The following is an 18,734-nucleotide window of genomic DNA, read 5'->3' as shown; positions in this document are numbered from 1 at the left end:
TTCAAAGTACAAATTAGACTGATGGGTGCCCAGGGAGCACAGCACAACACACTCATCCATAGTGTTCCAGATTACTGCCCAGGAACTGACCCTTATAACTGCAACTTGTTGTGTTGCGGTGTATAAAAAAGATACACACAACAATCTGAAAGGACATTGATATCTACCCATCTCTTCTCTTTTTCAAAGTGTAAGCTCAGAAATCCTTTGTAAACAGGGATATATGGCAGCAGACTGATTATGGAAGTGAAATCAAGAATAAAGCTCACTTCTATAATGCCAAGATTAGTGTCTGCGAAAAGCATTGTTCTTCTCACAAATATTGAAGTTTTTTTTTTGTTGTTGTTGTTCACTTTTTTTGGAGGGGGGGGGAGGGAGAGTCTCACTATGCCTTCCTTCCTGGAACTTTCTATATAAACCAGGCTGGCTTTGACCACAGAGAGATCCACATGTCTCTTCCTTCCAAATATTGGGATCACCACACCCAGCTGAAGGTGTTTTAAAAAATTAAATTAAAAATTAGGCTAACCTGTAATAGCTTGCTACTATTTTTAAGTAATTAATTAATATTTCGAGTGTTTGTAGCTTTAATTTCTATTATGATAAGTATCGATAGATAGAATCTACCAAGCAAAAGCTTCCGGGGGTGGAAGCCTTCAAAAGTGTTGCATCTAAGCCCTGCAGATGTAAACTGTGGAAACCATTTGCTGGAGAATAGAAGCGGTTCTAGCTTTCTCACAGCGCTCTGCGAATTCCTGTAAACCTACTCACACACTATGGTCCCACCCACTGCAGGGCACGTGTCACTGCAAGAAATCAAGACATCATGTGTATGATTCTTGAGATAGTAGGATGCGTATTTTCTCTGTGATTCCTAATAAGCATCCTGAAGCTCACATAAGAAAAAGAAAAAGGTTAAAAGAAAAAAGTTTTTCCATTTAAAAACCCATAATTTCCAAAAACATTTGCTGAACGTTTCACAACTTATTAAATGAAGCCATCTATGAATGAAAATGCTGATGAGCAATTTGGCATTAGCCCAGATTCACAGAACCCAGAGCTTTTCTTTAAGCCAGTAGTTCATACATGATTAATTAGAACATCTCATTTATGTGGTATGCACTTTAGCTCATTACTCTAAGTAAAATTCGTTAAGTATTTACATTTAGATAATTAAAAACTGGGTACACTCTTAAGAAAGACGCATACACTTTATACAAAGTGATATTTTCCCCTACATCATTGAAAGTAAATTACAGCCTCATTCTCATCATCATCTGTACTGGTTTCAGAGGAAAGCACAGCAGTGCCTCAGCATCTACTCTTTAAAAGGTGTGTTTTCATAAAAAAAACATATAACAGAGTAAATGCTCAAATGATTCCAGAGCAGTTTGGATGCTGGCCACACTGCAGGACGTTCACATATCTCCCTGCACCCAAAACTACATCTCTACATAATAGAGACAATTTTCATCATCTTACTGCTTTTCCTAGTGGAATTATCAGTTAAAAACTTTCTAGTAAAAGATATAATATAAACGCAAATTTACTTAGTTAACTCAAATATTTAGGAAAAGGAGTTTTGATTTCTTGAACTTTCTGATGAGAATATTGGCAGAATCCCCTTCTGCTCTCAATTCAGCTACTAAAAACAAGGACGAATACCTGTGTTTTAAAACATGCACAATATTGATACAATTTACCTAAGTCATGGAAAGCTTCATCTGATAAGACATTTTAACCAATTCTTATTATAAGCCCCTTTCTTCGCCATTTCTTTCTTTTTAGAAAACAGAAACCATCTGATAATCCAGGGTTTAAAATATTTAGATTTTAGATAATGCTCTGATGATATTTTTGACTGGTAAAACTGTCTTCTTGATATTCAAATATATTTGAGATATCTATATGCAAAACTAAAGTTTTCAATGTTTTTTTAAAAAAATTGTAATGGTGCTTTTTTTTCAGTTGAAATTAAAGACTCAACACTTTTCTATTCTTTTAAATACACAAAATTGTATGTGAAACTGTGAAATCAGACAGAGGACAAGCACAGATTTGAAACAAAGTTTTTAAATGGTTCAGTGGTCAATTCTAAAAACCAAATCAGTCTTTGCAACTATCTCAATACGATGATTACTGGCAACAGTTCATACAACCCCATTCTAAAATATACATTTGATGGAAAGAACAACTGTCTCTTACAGGTGGAAGCCCATTCAGATGCAATGTTACATGCTTACAGTCCCAGTTACTTTCAAGGCTGAAGCAGAAGATTCATTGAATCCAGGAATTTGAGCCCATCCTCAGCAATATAGTGAGACCCCATTTCAAACAAACAGTAGGTGGCCCTAAAATCTGACTTTAACTCTTCAGTTTCTAGATGCTTTGATAACCTCATATGATCTTACTCTAATGTTATAGATTTTCATGTTCATTGAATGCTTATTAAGTCTACAAATTCTTGAGGATAAAAGTTACCATTTAAAGATATTAGATAAGCCAACTGGAATGAGATCAATATACAGTCAACCAACCAGTAACGTAGAGAAAAGGGGAAATATGCAAATATTCCTTCCAAGCAAGAAAACCTTTGGTGTGAAAGCCAGTGTGTAAAACCTGGCTGTGTATGCTGGCACATGCCCATAATCCCAGATGCTCAGAAGGCTGAAGTGAGAGGCTCACAAATTCAAGGCCAGTCTGGCAACTCAGCAAGACCTTGTTGTCTTGATATAGAGTTAAAAGGGGCTGAAGTAGAACACTTGCTCAGCACACCTGAGACCTTAAAGACACTTCCCATGAAGCAGTGGGTGAAAAGAGCCTTGCTAGGGAGACTGAAATACAAAAGCCACACCAGTTACTGCCCTTTGTTTATCTGCTTGACTATCATGAAAGGCAAAACGGAACTAGGCACTTGAGGTGACACGGCAATACATCAGCACCTTTTCTGCCACTACCACAGATCGAACCTAGGATCACATACATGCCAAAGGCTCTTCTGCCAAGCTACATCCCCCAGTGGTAACATCAGCATTTTTAATCTGATAAAATAAAATCCCTTTACAAGAAAAGGTGATTTTGCCAGCAAATTTAAGTATAGAATGTAGGGATGCTCCAAAATCACAAACACAGTCTCTACTGTGGCTTAAATTCTTCCACCCTCCATTCCCCAGGAGGCTCCAGAAACCTCAGTAGTAAGTTCTTGGTAGTCTTTTGCAATTGCCAAATGATACCTGGGTTTGAGCACATTCGGAGTTCAGGTCCAGTTCTAGTGCTTTAGTGGATTTCGGATGAATTCAAAGAGCAGCTTTCCAGATGCTTAAGAGGGGTTGGGAACCTTACAATACTTTTGCCTTGAGCAAAAATGTATTTCAATATAATTATAGTAGATAGCTTTCAATGTGTCATCTCTATTACAGCAGCTGTAAATTACAGCATGAATTGCCTGTATACAAGCATTTCTTCTGCTACAAGCAGAGTGGGAGAGCTGCAGAGCATGATATATCTTTTCCTCTTCAACCGAGGACAAACACTGAGGTCAAATCTCATTTGCAAAAACCAGTGTGTCCATTCCCTTTTGGTAGCAAGATAGAAAAACCAAGAAAGAACAGCTCAACCAAGAGCTTCAGTTCTTTAAAACAAGACTCATTAGCACCAGGACTTAAGTTCATTCAGAATTCATCTATTCTAACAGCTGGGCCTCTAGCCATATGGACACTGAAAAATACAGTAAAGGCATTTTCCAAGATTTGTAGCTAATCAAGAAGATGGAGGTTTGTCTCTCAAACAGAAGAAAGCAATAAACTCAAGATGACATATTGAGGTACTTGCTGCAAGCTTTGGAAAACTATCATATTCCAGCTAGGAGTCAGACCAGCAAGACCAAAGGAGAATGTTATTTTTTCCTGTTGGGTGGTGGTAATATTTAAATATCTCACTACACACATCTAACATGTAATATCTCAAAAACATTTGTAAGTGAATTTGGATGATTATCTCCAAAATCATCAAATCTCTGAGTCTATGAAATAGAGATGTATGATCAAAGAACATTTTCTAGAGGGAACAGAACAGGAGTGTAAAGACAATCCATCCCTAATATGGAAAGCTAAGCCTTGTAGCTTAGATGTGGTTTTGTTCCTGCTGCAGCACTAGCCTGCTCACTGTGAGTGTGGCTGCGCTTTAACTTGTGAGGTTCTTTAATTTACTGCAGTGGTGATGTTTGTTAATTTTATGGCAATCTAAATCTGAGCAGGCTTCAGATACATTTTCATTACAGCTTCATTGCAAAACACAGCAGAGTAAATACCGCTTAAGATCCTGATGCGGTTTATTTCTTTGAGACTCACAGAATCTCCCAACAAAGCTTCTGCCTTGACATACGTAGTCTTCCTGCTTCCTGATAAACGCTATTATTTAACAGCCAGGATCTCTTTTAAGACAAAGATATATTTTTTGCAAAGTCTTTATAGTTGTTTTCATCTGTTTCTGTTTTCATTTCAAATTCAAAGCCGATCTGAGGATGCCCGAGTCTGATGGCCTGCATTATCTTCCAGTTCTATGTGTTTAGCAATAGAACTCACAGACAAGGACAGTTATGACCTGATTTGATACCTGATTCTGACACTAGTGTGTGACACTAGGTAATCACCTCATCTAGAGAATGGAAATACAATGCTATCTATTTTAGAAATGTCACTCCTTGCCCTCAAACAGCTCTATTTAACCATTCAATTAACCAAAACCCCTCGTTCTTGTGCCTAAACATAGGAAAATCTCTTCCTATAAGACAACACTGGCAGAAACACAGCTCTAAAGCTGTCCAAAGACAACTCAAAAGGTTAAATACCATTGCATCAACTGTAAACAACTGAGAACTTACAGAAAAAAGTGTGTAAAGTAAGTCAGCTAAATCTATGATCATTTCATCATAATCTGCCCATAGTGCTGCACAGATTCCACATGTCTATACATGTCCTTCTGAGCACGTTAAAAACTAGGAAGGAAACACATATTAAAGAATCTGTGAAGCCATTATAACATTTAAATTAGTTATTTCCCAATTTTATATTTAATTCAAATATGATTGATTGAGCTATGTAGAACTTGTGTATAATATGCATTTTTAAGGCAAAACACACACACACACACACACACACACGTACACCCTACTGAGCTGATTCTGGTATTAGCTAAGACTGAAACTACTGACGTCTCATGGGAAATCTTTAGGGCATTTCTAAGATAAGAAGGCTTCCACTGATGCCAGCTTCACCCAATTTCTAAGAGAGCCCATCTGATAAACAGTAAGCCTGTTGTGAGGGAAGAGTACTATGGCAGAGGACAGTCAGGAGCAAAGAGATCAATGTGGCCATTTCTAGGCAAGGTGACTAGTGGCAGTTGCCTGGTAAACATGCATAGACCTATTTAACATAAAGTCATGCAATTAGGATTATACTACAAATTAGAATCATTTTCTACTGTTTATGCTCAGGGCAACCTTTCAACCATGACTTATTTTGTTTATTCTCAATTATTCACTTCAAATCAAAAAGCTGAATTTTTTTCTGTACACATACACAATAATTTTTCCAAATTTCTTATCTGAACATTCTTTTCCAAAATTTATCCTTGTAAATGGAAACAGTTTTGAATCCCAGAAAGTCTTGTCCCAAAATAGAAAATTTTATATTATTAATTTGCATTTCATTTTAACATATATTGTAGCATTTTATTCTTCCTCAAAACACTCACCTCTGGGATAAAGATGCAACATTTGTTTAATACCATCTTTCTCAGAAAATAAGAAAAGATCAGGGTGGAGGGCCAACATATTGAACTGAAACTGTTCAGAGACCGTGAAAATTCAGCACTAAAACCAAAGAGTGGTTTCCAGGGATCAGTGGGGGAGTAGTGAAGCAAGGAAAGGGAAGAGAGGGAGAGAGAGGAAGATGGAGAGGGTGGGAGAGGAAGCAGGAGGGAGAAGCAGAGAGATGTGCAACAAGGACCATTAGGGCAAATTTCTCAGATGCTGTAAGCATGTGCATCTCTCCAGGAGAATGTGGACGTGGGGTGCTGATGTGCAGGTGCTGGTTCACGAGGGTTAATAGGCCTCTCTGGCAGGTAAGCCACGTATATGTGGGAATGGGGAGCATGGAAGACATCTCTGAGATAATACTGCCCTGAACCTAAAACTGCTCTTAATGTTTCTTTAAGGAAAAGGAAAGTCACCAGGAACACCCTCCACCCCACAAACACACACACACAGTTCCCACTAAAGTGCAAGGGCATTAAGAGTAACTGCTAACATAGTATCTATTGTATAAGACTCAACCTAACTCATCTCTTTATCTTTGTGTATGTTCAAAAGTTGACATCATAGTGAATCTTCTAAAGGCCTTTCAAATGAAAATCCATGTTAAATGAGAAGTCCTTAATTTAAGTAGAATTTTAAACTTAAATTATTAACTAAAATATGTTAAAAATTGATAACCCGCATTTCACCATATTATGTTGAATCCAGGAATCACTTATTTCTCTTCCATTTTAACTAATATGGGTTTCTGGAAATCTAGAGTCACTTGGTAATCAATAGCATGCCAGAGTTAAATTACAATATGACTTTCTGTTATTAGCAGATAGGACAGTGGCATAGCTTAAACTCGAAAGATACCAAGGATCAATGAAGTATGGCTAGTAAGTTTGTTGAGAAGATTTTTAATCCTTATTCTTTGTGATCAGGGTTTAGCACACAATGCCTGGTCTACCCTGTCCTGGCAAAGTTATAATTAACCAGGAATCTCATCTTCAAATGATCCCGGAAGCTCCGTCCACACAGTCTAGTACAGTCCACAGAATTAAGTCCTAGGAGGGTCCTAGAACTCACAGTATCACTATGCAATGATCCTTCTCCTTTTGCCAGCTGTTAAAGCTTATGAACAAAGCTAGGTTGAATTCTACAGAGCTCTGCAGGGCACCAAGTGTGAGGTTAGTGGGAAGGAAGGGCTTACAGGTGTGGCAGTTAGGTACCATGAATGTGAGGAATGAATAAAACTGGAACAAAGGGATATGAGAGTTGGTTCTGCCCCTCAAAGCTCACAGCAGTTCTTCATTTCATGGCTCCCACAACTCTCTTGGTTTTGTATATCATCTTTGTTTAGTTTGTGTTAACACCTACCCCTTATGGCCCTTGGAATTGGTTAGTACAGTCTAGGAGAAGAGCAAGAGAGGGTTTGTGCAGGGCTGGGAGTGGCGGCTGCTGACCTGTTCATATTTCTCCAGTTCTGTGTGATAGATTTGTCTGATCTGGGTCAATTTGGCTCTGTAATCTGAGTGTTCAATAGAGTTATCTGAAGAACCTCCAGAGGCTGCTGCGGCTGCAGCTGCTGCTGCCGATCCCCCACCTTTCTCAGGACCTGAAACCCCTTCTGCCAAAAGCATATTGTCCAGTCTCATTAGCTGGGGGTCGGGAGGGTCTTCCTCCTGGGCTCCTCTGATGCTGAGACCTTCAAGGAAAGAGAAAGACAGAGAGAAGAAGCGAGAGACAGAGGACAAACAGTGTGAGTATTTTGTTTATTTGAGAAAATGATCAAACAACATCAGTGCACTATAATTCATGCTGGGAGCTTCATCGCTCCCATTGGATAAACAAGCTTGACTATGAGACTTGATGTTAAAATATTTACATGCATCCTAGGACCCTTCAGAATTTAATCCAAACTTGGACTCTTAGAAAGAGGCAAGCTCAATTTCTTAGAATATTGATTATCCAAACTTCAGATTTAAATGATTTATTCATAAAGTAGGAAGAAGGACCTAAGAAGAAAATGTTGCCGAGATATAAACAAACTCAAAGTGTGGCTAATCTGTCTCTTTATATAGTCAGATAAATAGAACTGAAAATTCCATAAAATAGTTTTAATCCACAAGATGTATCAAAAAATTTGGAAATACACAGCACTAAATGGCTTTTCTATCATGCAATCTCAGAAGCAAAACACATTTGATATGAAGTAATTAGCTAGACTTAAATACATATTAAAAGGTCATTGCTAGGCACGTGCCAGCAAACTGCACAAGGACACCAAACATAGTTTAAAATGTGCCACTGACATGGCAATTGAGTGCTGGGCACAGTAGTTTCAATCTCATTCTGCTTTTACATCAAGATTTCCAAGTGATGCCAGTCAGCAGCCTCTTCTGAGTACGATAGATCACAGCTGACAATTCATAGGTTTAATCAGGTCACACAGGCGTTCTGCCAAGATGTTTTCAGTAACACAGAAGACAAAGTTTTAAAATAATTATCATGGTATAAAAAGCACTGGAGTCATGACAGCTCAAAATCAGCATTTTCATTAATGTGTAACACAATATAAACTATCCCAGCCCAATTAACCTCTGTAAATCTGCTCAGAAGCAGGTTCCCAGCACTAGTTACAAGGCATGGGGAGGGGGAGCTGGCATCTCAAATGTTTGCATTTGGATTCTGCCTCTTGCACGTGTGCCTGTTGTTTATCCGCAGTGGCACACACTCTGTGTCTGGTGTAACTTACATGACAGTAACATCTATAAGCTGCCAAGTCCTCAACTGATCACCAGCTCTGAGATTTCATATGCTAACCCACATGTACCACCAGTTCTTTTACGAACAGACGTCATCAATAGACGCCCTGAATTACACTCACAGCATGACAGAGCTCTTGGTTGCCTTAGCTCAAATGAACAATTTTGATTTCCTCCCCCAAAAACATTTTAAAGCTGTCACTTCTGTTTAAAAATAATTTCAACTGAATAATAAAACTAAGTCACCATAATTTAAAAATTACATCAGTTGCCTATTCAAAGACAAATATCTGAAAATTATAACATATAAAGGCAATAAATTCATTTAGAGAAACCAAAAGTTAGATAATTCTTTAAGTTCAAATCTCTAGGAACGCGTCATTGCTGATGGTGTACTTGCTAGTTACTGGAGCCTAGAAAGAATTGCCTCATAGTGTTCTAGAACTGCTCCATAGTGGCTAAGTGGCTATTTTCAACTTAACATCTCTTCTCTCTTCTGACTCGCTTAAATGTTCCGAGCGTTAAGACATTATGAAGGACCACGTCTGGTTACACATCCCGGTCCCCACGCTTTGGTGTGCCTGAACTCGCTGGCTGGCTTCATCCTGTACTTTTAGTTCTGTTTTGCTTTAAATCAAGTTAGGCTCTTTACACTTCCCTGTTGTAAGTCAACTTCTGCTCACTTTGGGGGGGGGGGTTATTTCTCCTTTATTTCTAGATAATTGTACTTCTTCTGAAAAGAAAGGAATTTTTAGTGAATTACTACATTGCCCACGTTGGCATGACAGACACTTGTCCCCTTGACGTGAGCTACCATACCTGTCTGCAAATGTGTATTTAAACAACAACAACAACAACAACAAACAAACAAACAAAAAACACCTTCAAGGTTCTATAGGGTTTCTAATTTCCCCGTTGTATTTAAACACACCAATCTTTTCCTCATGCCATGTTGGTAAGGGTCTTTGACAGTACATCAACAGTCAGAGTAAAAACCATTACACTTCTTTGAGTTCTCTGAACAAGTGTGGCAGACAGTAGTAGATGCTCACTGACTAATAAACCAGGGAAACAGACCTTCAGTGGAAAAAAGTCATCAGGAGTACAAAAGGCAGAAAATGCCTAGGTACCTGTGGCATTCTAATAGCATTTAATATTGTACACCCCTGTGCTACTACTAGGAGGCTCAGTAGCAGTGGGCACAGGAAAAATTATAAGTACATATTTTAACAGCTATAATACTTTCTAATGATGCCTGCTTTATAAAACCATAAGTAAACCAACATGTGCTTGCCTCAAGAACAAGAAAAAATGTTTTAATGAAATCCTTCTGTATTTACTTTCTAAATTATGTGCATCAAATCCCATGAGAAAAAATGTTTCCTAACAGAAACCTCATATCCTGTGAATAAAAATGGCTGGAGAGCATGTGTGATTAGGCAGCATCGAGAAGGCTGTCGATCAATAAAGAAGTCACTTTCAAAACTACAGTCTAGAAAGTAAATAGATTTGCTCTGTTAAGCAAAGTAATGATTACGGGATGCCTAAAAAATAGTACTTGATTTCTAAAGTTACTTTCAGTCTGAATATTTGTATTTATTTCTCTGTTTACATTGTTATTTGACTTCCCATCCTTCCTACCTCTCCATCACCATTACTAGTCTTTCTAACCCCCCAGGGCACACAAGACTTCCAGTCACAATACCCCACTCCTCTGGGCACCTATAAACATTTTTTTCCTATAACATTTTAATGAGACTAAATTTGCAAAGGCCAGAATGAATGATTCAGTCCCATGACATCAAAGGATCCTAGTAACTTCACATTAAAACTTGGTGAAACAAAAATTTAAAGATTTTAATTCAAAACGTGTATATCTAAAGAGGTTTATAAAGTTTTACACCACAGCTTTCTGGTTATCACAGCATTATTTTCTTAAGAGGCAAAAACAAAACAAAAATCCAAAACTCTGTTTGCAGTCTTCTTATAGGCATGACATTCATTTCAGTACCCAGAAGATCTAGACAAATCATACAAACACAGTAAAACATTGTTTAACAATGAACTTGGCTTTGTTATAATCCCACAGTTTTTGCATATCTTTCAGCAAATCCTAATTAGCTGTCTTTCAACACGCTGTGCACCTGCCCCACAGATAATGGGAGAGAGCATCTGCATAGACAACTGCATCTGAGGGCAATAAATAAATTACAGGTCAAAATTATTATAAAGCTTTCTCTGAATACACACACACCCTTCACAATACTAAGCTGCAGATGTGAAAAGTACCTATAGCCCACTCAAATGCTATGATTATGGGGCTGTTTCAGTTCAATAATCTGACTGTAATTCAGGCATTTTCAACAGCTCATTAAGAGTTCATTAATATATAGGCAAGCTTTTGAATTATAAATAAGCAGATTAGGAATCTGCATTGGCTGGACTGTGCAGTGCTAGCCTCTAGTAGCACAACACTACGCACAACAAGGCTTGCCCTAAGAGGAGGAGGTGCAAATTAAGAGCACTAACCAAGCAAAGCCACTAGACCATGAGTAACCTCTGTTCATGCAGGACCAAATTGTGGCTTCAGATCACAGACACTGCAAATGTGTAGTTCACACGCTGGGACTCACATTGAGGTCCAGCCAGCATTTCCATCCACAGTGTCATAATGGCGACGAAGAAAAGTAATGAAACCTCTTTCTGTAAAGAGTATGTCATTCACCAAGAACGAAGCACCATTGTGGAAACTTGGTTTTCTTCCCTAATGAGCATACTACGAAACAAAATTCCTGATTGTTCACAAAGCTTGGACTATGAGATCTCTGTATTTTGTTCTAACACACTTTATTTTTCACTACCAGGCCAGAGATATAGCTCAGAAGAAAATATTTTAGCCAAATCATATAAACAAAGCCAGATCATCTATCTTCAACAAGGCTTGAATTCTTGAGGCTTTAAACAAGTAACAATTCTAGCATTTCCAGCTGACCTTATCATTTTCCACAGATTTCATTGTGTGTCTGTCATGTAATAAGCAGGACTGTGGTCAGAAGTCATGAACCTGACTAAAGACAATACCAATTCCATTTAAACATTTCAAGACAGCCAGTTTGAGATATCTAATCAAGCTATAAAGATGAATACAAACACACCAACCTCTTTTTCTCCCCAAACATGGAAGAAATAAAAAATCCCCTGAACCTGTAAGGAAGCTGTGAAGTGTGACATTGAAGAACCAGACACAAGTGACATAGTCAATTATTGTAAGATTCTGTTTGAAATTATTAATATTTTTTGTAATTTGTGAAAACCTTCATATAATCTGGAAATAAAGTAGAGAAAGGCACTGACAAACTTTGTATACCACTGACTAAAGAAGAGACTGTAGGGGAGGGTGAGAGGCTGTGGTTCTCAAGAGAAACAGCGGAGAGACCAGAGCCAGAACTAAGGCACCAAGCCTATTGCAGGCTGACCTTTAAATGGAGAGGAAAAGAGAGGTAAGGAATGGGGAGAGAGGAAAAGAAAGGGTACCAGGGGAGAGTAGAACTGAGCAGCATCAGCATTTCCTGAAATAATGCTTTCACTAGAGATGACCCTCATCAAGGAAGGCAAAGCACATACGCTTTCACAGATACCAATAGAAAACCAGCTAATTCTTAAAATATTGTGAATGAATCACAGAGAATCCAGCTGCCTAGCTCAACCCCTGGCCCCAATGCCCATCCCACGCCCGCTCCAAACAAGCTGCCTTTTAAGTCCATGTTAGTGTCTAATCCACTGAATATGGAAGTCATATTACAAGCTAATGTCACTTCCACTCCTGTTTAAGGTGGCTGTGTGGCGTGTGCACGTTTTTCATGTCAGGTATATTAAATATAACACGGCAATGCACTGCACATTCCCACGCCAACCCAGTTGTCACTTTCGCTTGACTCATTCTCTATTGAGGGAAAATGCAGCACTGGGAATTTACAAGGCTTTTCAGTTAAATGGACATAAATCACAGGTTTCATTCAAACCGAATAATCACTGGCCATAAAGAGCTACTTGTCTCTTACCATATATTACAGTGAAGTTCCTGTGAGCAATAATGCAGCCATTCATGGCAAAGAAAAACAGAGCGAGACATTAAGAACTGACATGTAATCCTGTTAGGGCCCTGACGTGGAGAGTGTGGCTGACATTTTTATCATATATGTCCATTTCTATTTGGAAAATCAGAGGAATAAAAATGATTACTTCGCTGCCCAAATCTACCTTCCTAAAACAGCCCACTGAGGTTTGTTTACATGCTGGGGAACTGCTTACTAGAAATTCATAAATCTAAGATTCTGAAGCATTTCCCCTGATGGTTAAATTGAAGATATGACTAGAAAGATTCCCCATAATGCTCCTCCACACCTCCATTTCCTTCACTTTCAACACATAAACTGTCAATCTGTTGCTTTATTACATTTCTCCTTCATTATAAAGCTGTTGGCAGAATGCCTGTCTCTAGCACACAGCACTGGTAACTTCCTCTGCACACTGGTTGCAGAGCCATCTCACTCACGAAAGCTGGCAACTAACGACCTTTATTAGCGGTTCGATGGAAAACGGCTAGGTGTCATAATGACATTATTAGTATCTTGGTCTGTGCAGGTACTAGATTCCTGAGCAGAACACAGTTGCTATTTTCCTGTAACTGCACAGATGCACTTGAAATGAGGGGAGGGAAACCATTTAAAGGCATTTCCTGAAGCACCAGCATTTCTTTGCCATGGAACTCCCAAGGCTATGACTCTGGTGTTTCTGCAAGCTCCCAGCAATGCAAATGGCAGCACAGAGGACGAGTGAGAATCTCTTCTCCCTGATGATAGCAACAACCCCCGCCACATCACATACTCAGATTAATTTTATCAGGAACAGTAGAATATTTTACACAAGAGCTAACCCTGAAGTAATGATAAGCATTTTGCTATTTGAAACTATCAAAAGTATCAGCCATACTACAAAACCACAGCGTAATTTGCTCACTTGAAAACCTTTTCTCATTGTGCAGGAAAAGACTCCTTATATCCTTCAGTTTCATTACGTTTTTCTCTTTAACCTTCAAGCTTACTTTAACAAAATGTTTACGGAAAAAACCTGAAACTACTGTTAGCTAGTAAAGGCAAAATTTGAAGACTTTTCTCTTGCCAATTAGATCTTGCCTCAAGAGACAGGAAAAGGAGTGAGCCTTGTCACTGTGAAGTGAAGAGCAGCCCAAGATGAAGGAGCAGATGGACTGTGCAATAAAAATGCAGAAAGCAGAGTTACATTTTTAAGGCACTTTTTTGTTAAATGGAGCTGCATCTTGTTGGAGGCTTGATATATAAGCACTGTCAGCTACAGAAGAGAACAGGGGCCAGGGCAAGATATGAAGTATGCTGTGCTTGCATGAGACAGTGAAAAAGGATGAGGAGGAAACGGGCCATGTTTCTTACGCATATTAGCACTCAGGGTTACCTGCGTTCTATTTTTTAAAGGAAATTATTACACGTGGTAGGGAAGGGAAAGGGCCACTTTCTTTTTATCTAAAAGAAAAGATGTTCAAAGAAAATGCTCTATAGAGGAGATTTTTAGGGTTGGTAAATATGACAAATTCTAAAAAGGAGTAAAACAATATGATTTAAAGAGAAAGCAAAGCACTCCAGAACCCAACTGTGTCTATGGGGAAGGCAGAATTATGATAACATCATGCTTTAATACCATAGGTCTTTGTGACTAGCTACTCCGTGGTCACCAGTGATCTAATGACCTAACGTGTCAGTGATAGCCTTTGAAAGGAACCACATATTCAAAATGCCTTGACCAGAAAATGAGAGGCTCACATTTGGACTACTCTCAAAAGCAACTAATTGGTCCTTGTATACTATACTCTGTGCAGACAAGCACTGGCTTACACAGAAGGAGACTGCAAGCTTCCCTCTCCACAGCCCCACACTCCGTCCCCTTGCCTTTTCTCGCAGCAGAATGAGGTTGCCATTGCACTTTCATTTCCTGTCCTGTCAGTTAAGATCACTGCCATGCTGTGAATAGGATAACATTACTCTGTGGAGCTGCTCCCTCTAACACAGAGGGCATCCTGTGCAGACCTAAAGCTGTATCCTTCCATGCTCTTGTGTTTGCAAGACCACATCTTCCAGACACAGTTTACAATTCAAAATATTTCTACCTAAAAACAATGTCTCCTGCCCTTTTGTTCCCGATGTAGAGAGCTTTCACTTCCTACTTTACAAGTGTTAATGTTAAAGTAACATAGGTATAAGAGTTTCCTCCAGGTATAAATTTCCATAGTATTGAACACACACCACACCTGTGCCTTCCACAAGCCCTCTCACTGGTTTTTAAATAACCTTATCCTGGTAGATGCCATTGGCCTCACAGATGAGAAAATGAAATTCTGAAGAGGTTAAGCTACCACAAAACCCATGGTCATATAGGAATGTTTTTGTTTTTTGTTTTAAATCCAAATACAGAACTAGAGAGATGGTTCCACAGTTAAGAGTATTAGCTGCTCTTCCAGAGGACATGGGTTTAATTCCCACCACACATGTGGTGGCTCACAACCATCTTTAATTCCAGTTCTAGACTTCATGGGCACTAGGCTCACACATAGTACACAGACATACATGAAAGCAAAACATCACACACACACACACACACACACACACACACACACACACAAAAGACTCAAAAACTTGAAATACAGTTTCCTCTTTTTTAAATAAAAAAAAATCTAGAGAAATAGATCATGATATTGGACTTAAAAGTCACACTACGGGCTGGGGAGGTGGCTTGGCTGTTATGAGTACCTTCATAGTTCAGTTCTCAGACCCTCATGAGACAGCGCATAGCTGCCTGTAAACCCAGCTACAGAGGACTGGATGCCTCTTCTGGCCTCTAAGTGCACCTGTACACATGTAGCACACATACATACACATACACTTAAAAATAAATAAATATTTTAAATATTAAAATAAATCTCACACTGCAATTATAATTTAAATAAACCACAGCACAGGAAAATGTGGCTCTGGAGTCAGAGTAGCCTAGATTCCAATCTTGCCTGTCACTTACTGTCTCTGTGACCAGAGGAAGTCTTTTGCTTTTCTCTGTGAATAGGGGTTCCACCAACTGAGGAAATGATTGTGAAGTTCAAATGACATAAAGTCTATAAAATGCCTAATAGAACACTTGGCACACAACTGGCACTTTAACAAATAATAACACTCACTTAAAACCACACAGCCAAAATAATTTTATTAAAATACTGCATCTTTCAATCAGAGAATGAATTGTTTGGTATAATACATAAAAATGAAACATTACCAAAACACCAACTTATGCATATATAAACAATATGGAAGTGATCTAAAATAATTCTACCTATAGTTTTAAGAATTATCTAATTTCTAATAGTATTTGTTACATGGTCAACTTTGTCCTTTTTAAGATTCTAGCATTTTCTGTATTAAATTCCTTCACCAGAGACTGTGTTGCCATTATTCTGCAGCATATTTTGATAGCAGGTTGTTTTATTGCTTTTACCTATCTCAATGTTATGGCGCCAGCTTCACTCGCCCATCACCTCCAGGAGTCGAGTGGCTCTGATGATGGGTCACCGGGAGTGAGTTCTGCTCACACCTTTAAGAAAGCACGGAGCCTTGAGAACAGCCGTGTGAAGGAGCGCAGGGGAAGTGAATGGTGCTGCTGATTTGTTCTGAATAAGGCCTCTGCTCTTCTGGCAAATGTACTAATTAAAGTGTTCGAAATGGCTACACAGTGTTCTTGTTAAGATTACTTAAAATGAGGCCAAGGTTACATATCCTCTTCATTAGTATTTTGGAAACTTTAATCAACTATTCACAGATGAAATGAATGGTAGTATTAAAAAGCATGCATATCCACGTATTAAGTAAAATGTCTAGTCTGAAACTACTAATGGGGAGAAAGGGTCCTTTTGCCATTCGTGACTTTACTCAAGTGAAGATACTAGACTCCAGCTGAATTTTAAAATCTCAAATATATCTATGTACCTTAAAGTGATTAATATCTATCACTCACAAGTCCCTCGGCCCTATCAGATAACTAATCTCATGCTTATTTGTGTATTCATTTCTCTTCCTTTTCTCAAAACTGCAAAAGTGAATTTATAAATCATAGCCTCTTGATTTAATCACGAACAGCAAATACCCACCCTTTCCCTTTTTCTCCCTTCAGGAAAGAATGTCCACTTTGTTATTTCTGGAATGCCAAATTATCTTGATGCACAGGGAGCGCTCAGAAAGAATGCTAGTAAATATGCCAAGAGAGTCATTGGCATTCCCTGTACATTCCAACACAAGAGCACACATAAAGTTTTATCTGTACTATTATAAAGGACACAGGCTGGGTTTTATTGGAAGGGCTTTGTAGAGCAAAATATGATTATAGGAAACACAAGCTTTACTAGAGTTGCCACATGATTTTGTCTGAAAGTACACTAGGCTTTTAATATAAACACCGCATCTAAATAATGACTGAGAATGGCTTTTGTGTTTTTTATGCAGCCTTCATCTATGTGCATCTTGCTTAGGCTTTCACACATGCTGTTGTAAGAACTGCAGCCTTAGGCAACCGTGGACGTCAAAGCTCATGCTTGGGCTTCTTATGGTACCAACACACCATTGTGCCCTTCCCTTAAAAACCATGCATGTTTCCAAAGGAACAACCATCCACATGGCATGCAAGGACAACACAAAGTGCTTAAAGTCCTCTTCAAAGCAGATCTCCATGAATAATGTAAATAATTCATCTTTTAAAAATACAGTTAAAATGGTATATTCTTACATAGAAACTGCAAACAGTGGCTGGCTTGGCAAAGTCATAAAACATTCCAATGAATCTTTTAATGGTCTACTTTCTAGTACCAATAATTTAAAAAAATTTAAGTTGGGCGGTGGGGCCACACACCTTTAATCCCAGAACTCAGGATGCAGAGGCAGGTGGATCTCTGAGTTTAAGACCAACCTGGTCTACAAGAGCTAGTTACAGGACATGCTCCAAAGCTATAGAGAAACCCTGTCTCAAAAAAAAAAAAAAAAAAATAACAACAACCTAACCAAACAAACAAAAAAGGTTTAAGTTAAAAAATTATCTGTCACCCTGTCCAACACTATTCAGCAAAGACATTCGAAGTCCTTTCTTAGACTGGGGATGTAGCTCAGTGGCACAGCACTTGCTGAGTGCGTATGAGACCTTGGGTAGATCCCTATCAGAGCAAAAACAAAGGTTTGGGTTTTCTGTCTGTTTTTCATAAACATTTGACTTCTTAAAGCATATTCTTTCTCTTGAAATTATATAAACGTAATATTCCCTTTTAAGGAACAAGTCACGTTTTCTATCCAACATATCAAAATCAAGGTAAATTTGAAAATAATGACAATTAATTACAGTATTTCTCATTAGAACAATTAAAAAACAGCCCTGTCCTGGGCATCTCTTTGTCCTCTTCCAGCTAGGAGAGTGTGAGACTGTGGTGCACAAACAGACGCATAAACAATAATTAGAAGAGCTGATTTAAGAAGAATGAACGCTGAGAGCCTTTAAATAAAGCAGTTATAAGCAGCGCCTTTCCTAGGTCCTCTAAGGGCAGTGTGAAAATGTGCCGCTACCCCAGCTTCCTGATTAGGAAACAATTCTTCATTACTAACCTACTTCTCTGAGGAGGAAAGACCCATGTCTACAGATTTATATTAAGAATCTACAGATTTCAAAATTGCCTAAAGAAACCTGATTTTGAACTAGATGTTTTAGGGGTAAACCATGGAAATGTCAACTTCGATTTGAGCTAACAAAAAAAGAATTTAGAGGATGGATAAGCTCCAGGACCTTTGAATTAAATGAAAGACCAGAACACTCTACAGAATGCCTGCAATAACAGTCTCTACAGAAAATTATGAGGAACTACATAAATCCACCCTCTTCCTCTTCACACAGGCTCATTAAAGCTGTACTGACTCTCTGGGCAGCTATAATTCTGCTGACTGATACCCTGGAATCACCCTGTCAATACCCAGTGGTGTGCTGCCTCTCCAACTATCTCTGCCCCTAATATTCCTCTCTTTGATGGGATTTGCTGACCTTTAATCTGATGCTAGTTT

General features: G+C 38.6%; 1 protein-coding gene across 5 annotated transcripts in view; it reads right to left on the bottom strand.

Moving 5' to 3' along the window:
• The window catches only part of Pbx3 (PBX homeobox 3), a 193,240-nt gene that overhangs the window by 40,661 nt on the left and 133,845 nt on the right, over positions 1-18,734 (bottom strand). For all 5 annotated transcript variants that reach the window (XM_050161698.1, XM_050161702.1, XM_050161700.1 and 2 more), the window contains one exon: positions 7,264-7,505. In XM_050161698.1, the coding sequence (XP_050017655.1) occupies positions 7,264-7,505 (242 nt within the window). The remainder of the gene's footprint in view (positions 1-7,263; positions 7,506-18,734) is intronic.

This window comes from Alexandromys fortis, unplaced genomic scaffold (assembly GCF_014885135.2).
Source record: "Alexandromys fortis isolate MF-2015 unplaced genomic scaffold, M_Fortis_MF-2015_v1.1 scaffold_74, whole genome shotgun sequence".
NCBI classification, from domain to species: Eukaryota; Metazoa; Chordata; class Mammalia; order Rodentia; family Cricetidae; genus Alexandromys; species Alexandromys fortis.
This window is presented reverse-complemented; position numbering and strand designations above follow the sequence as displayed.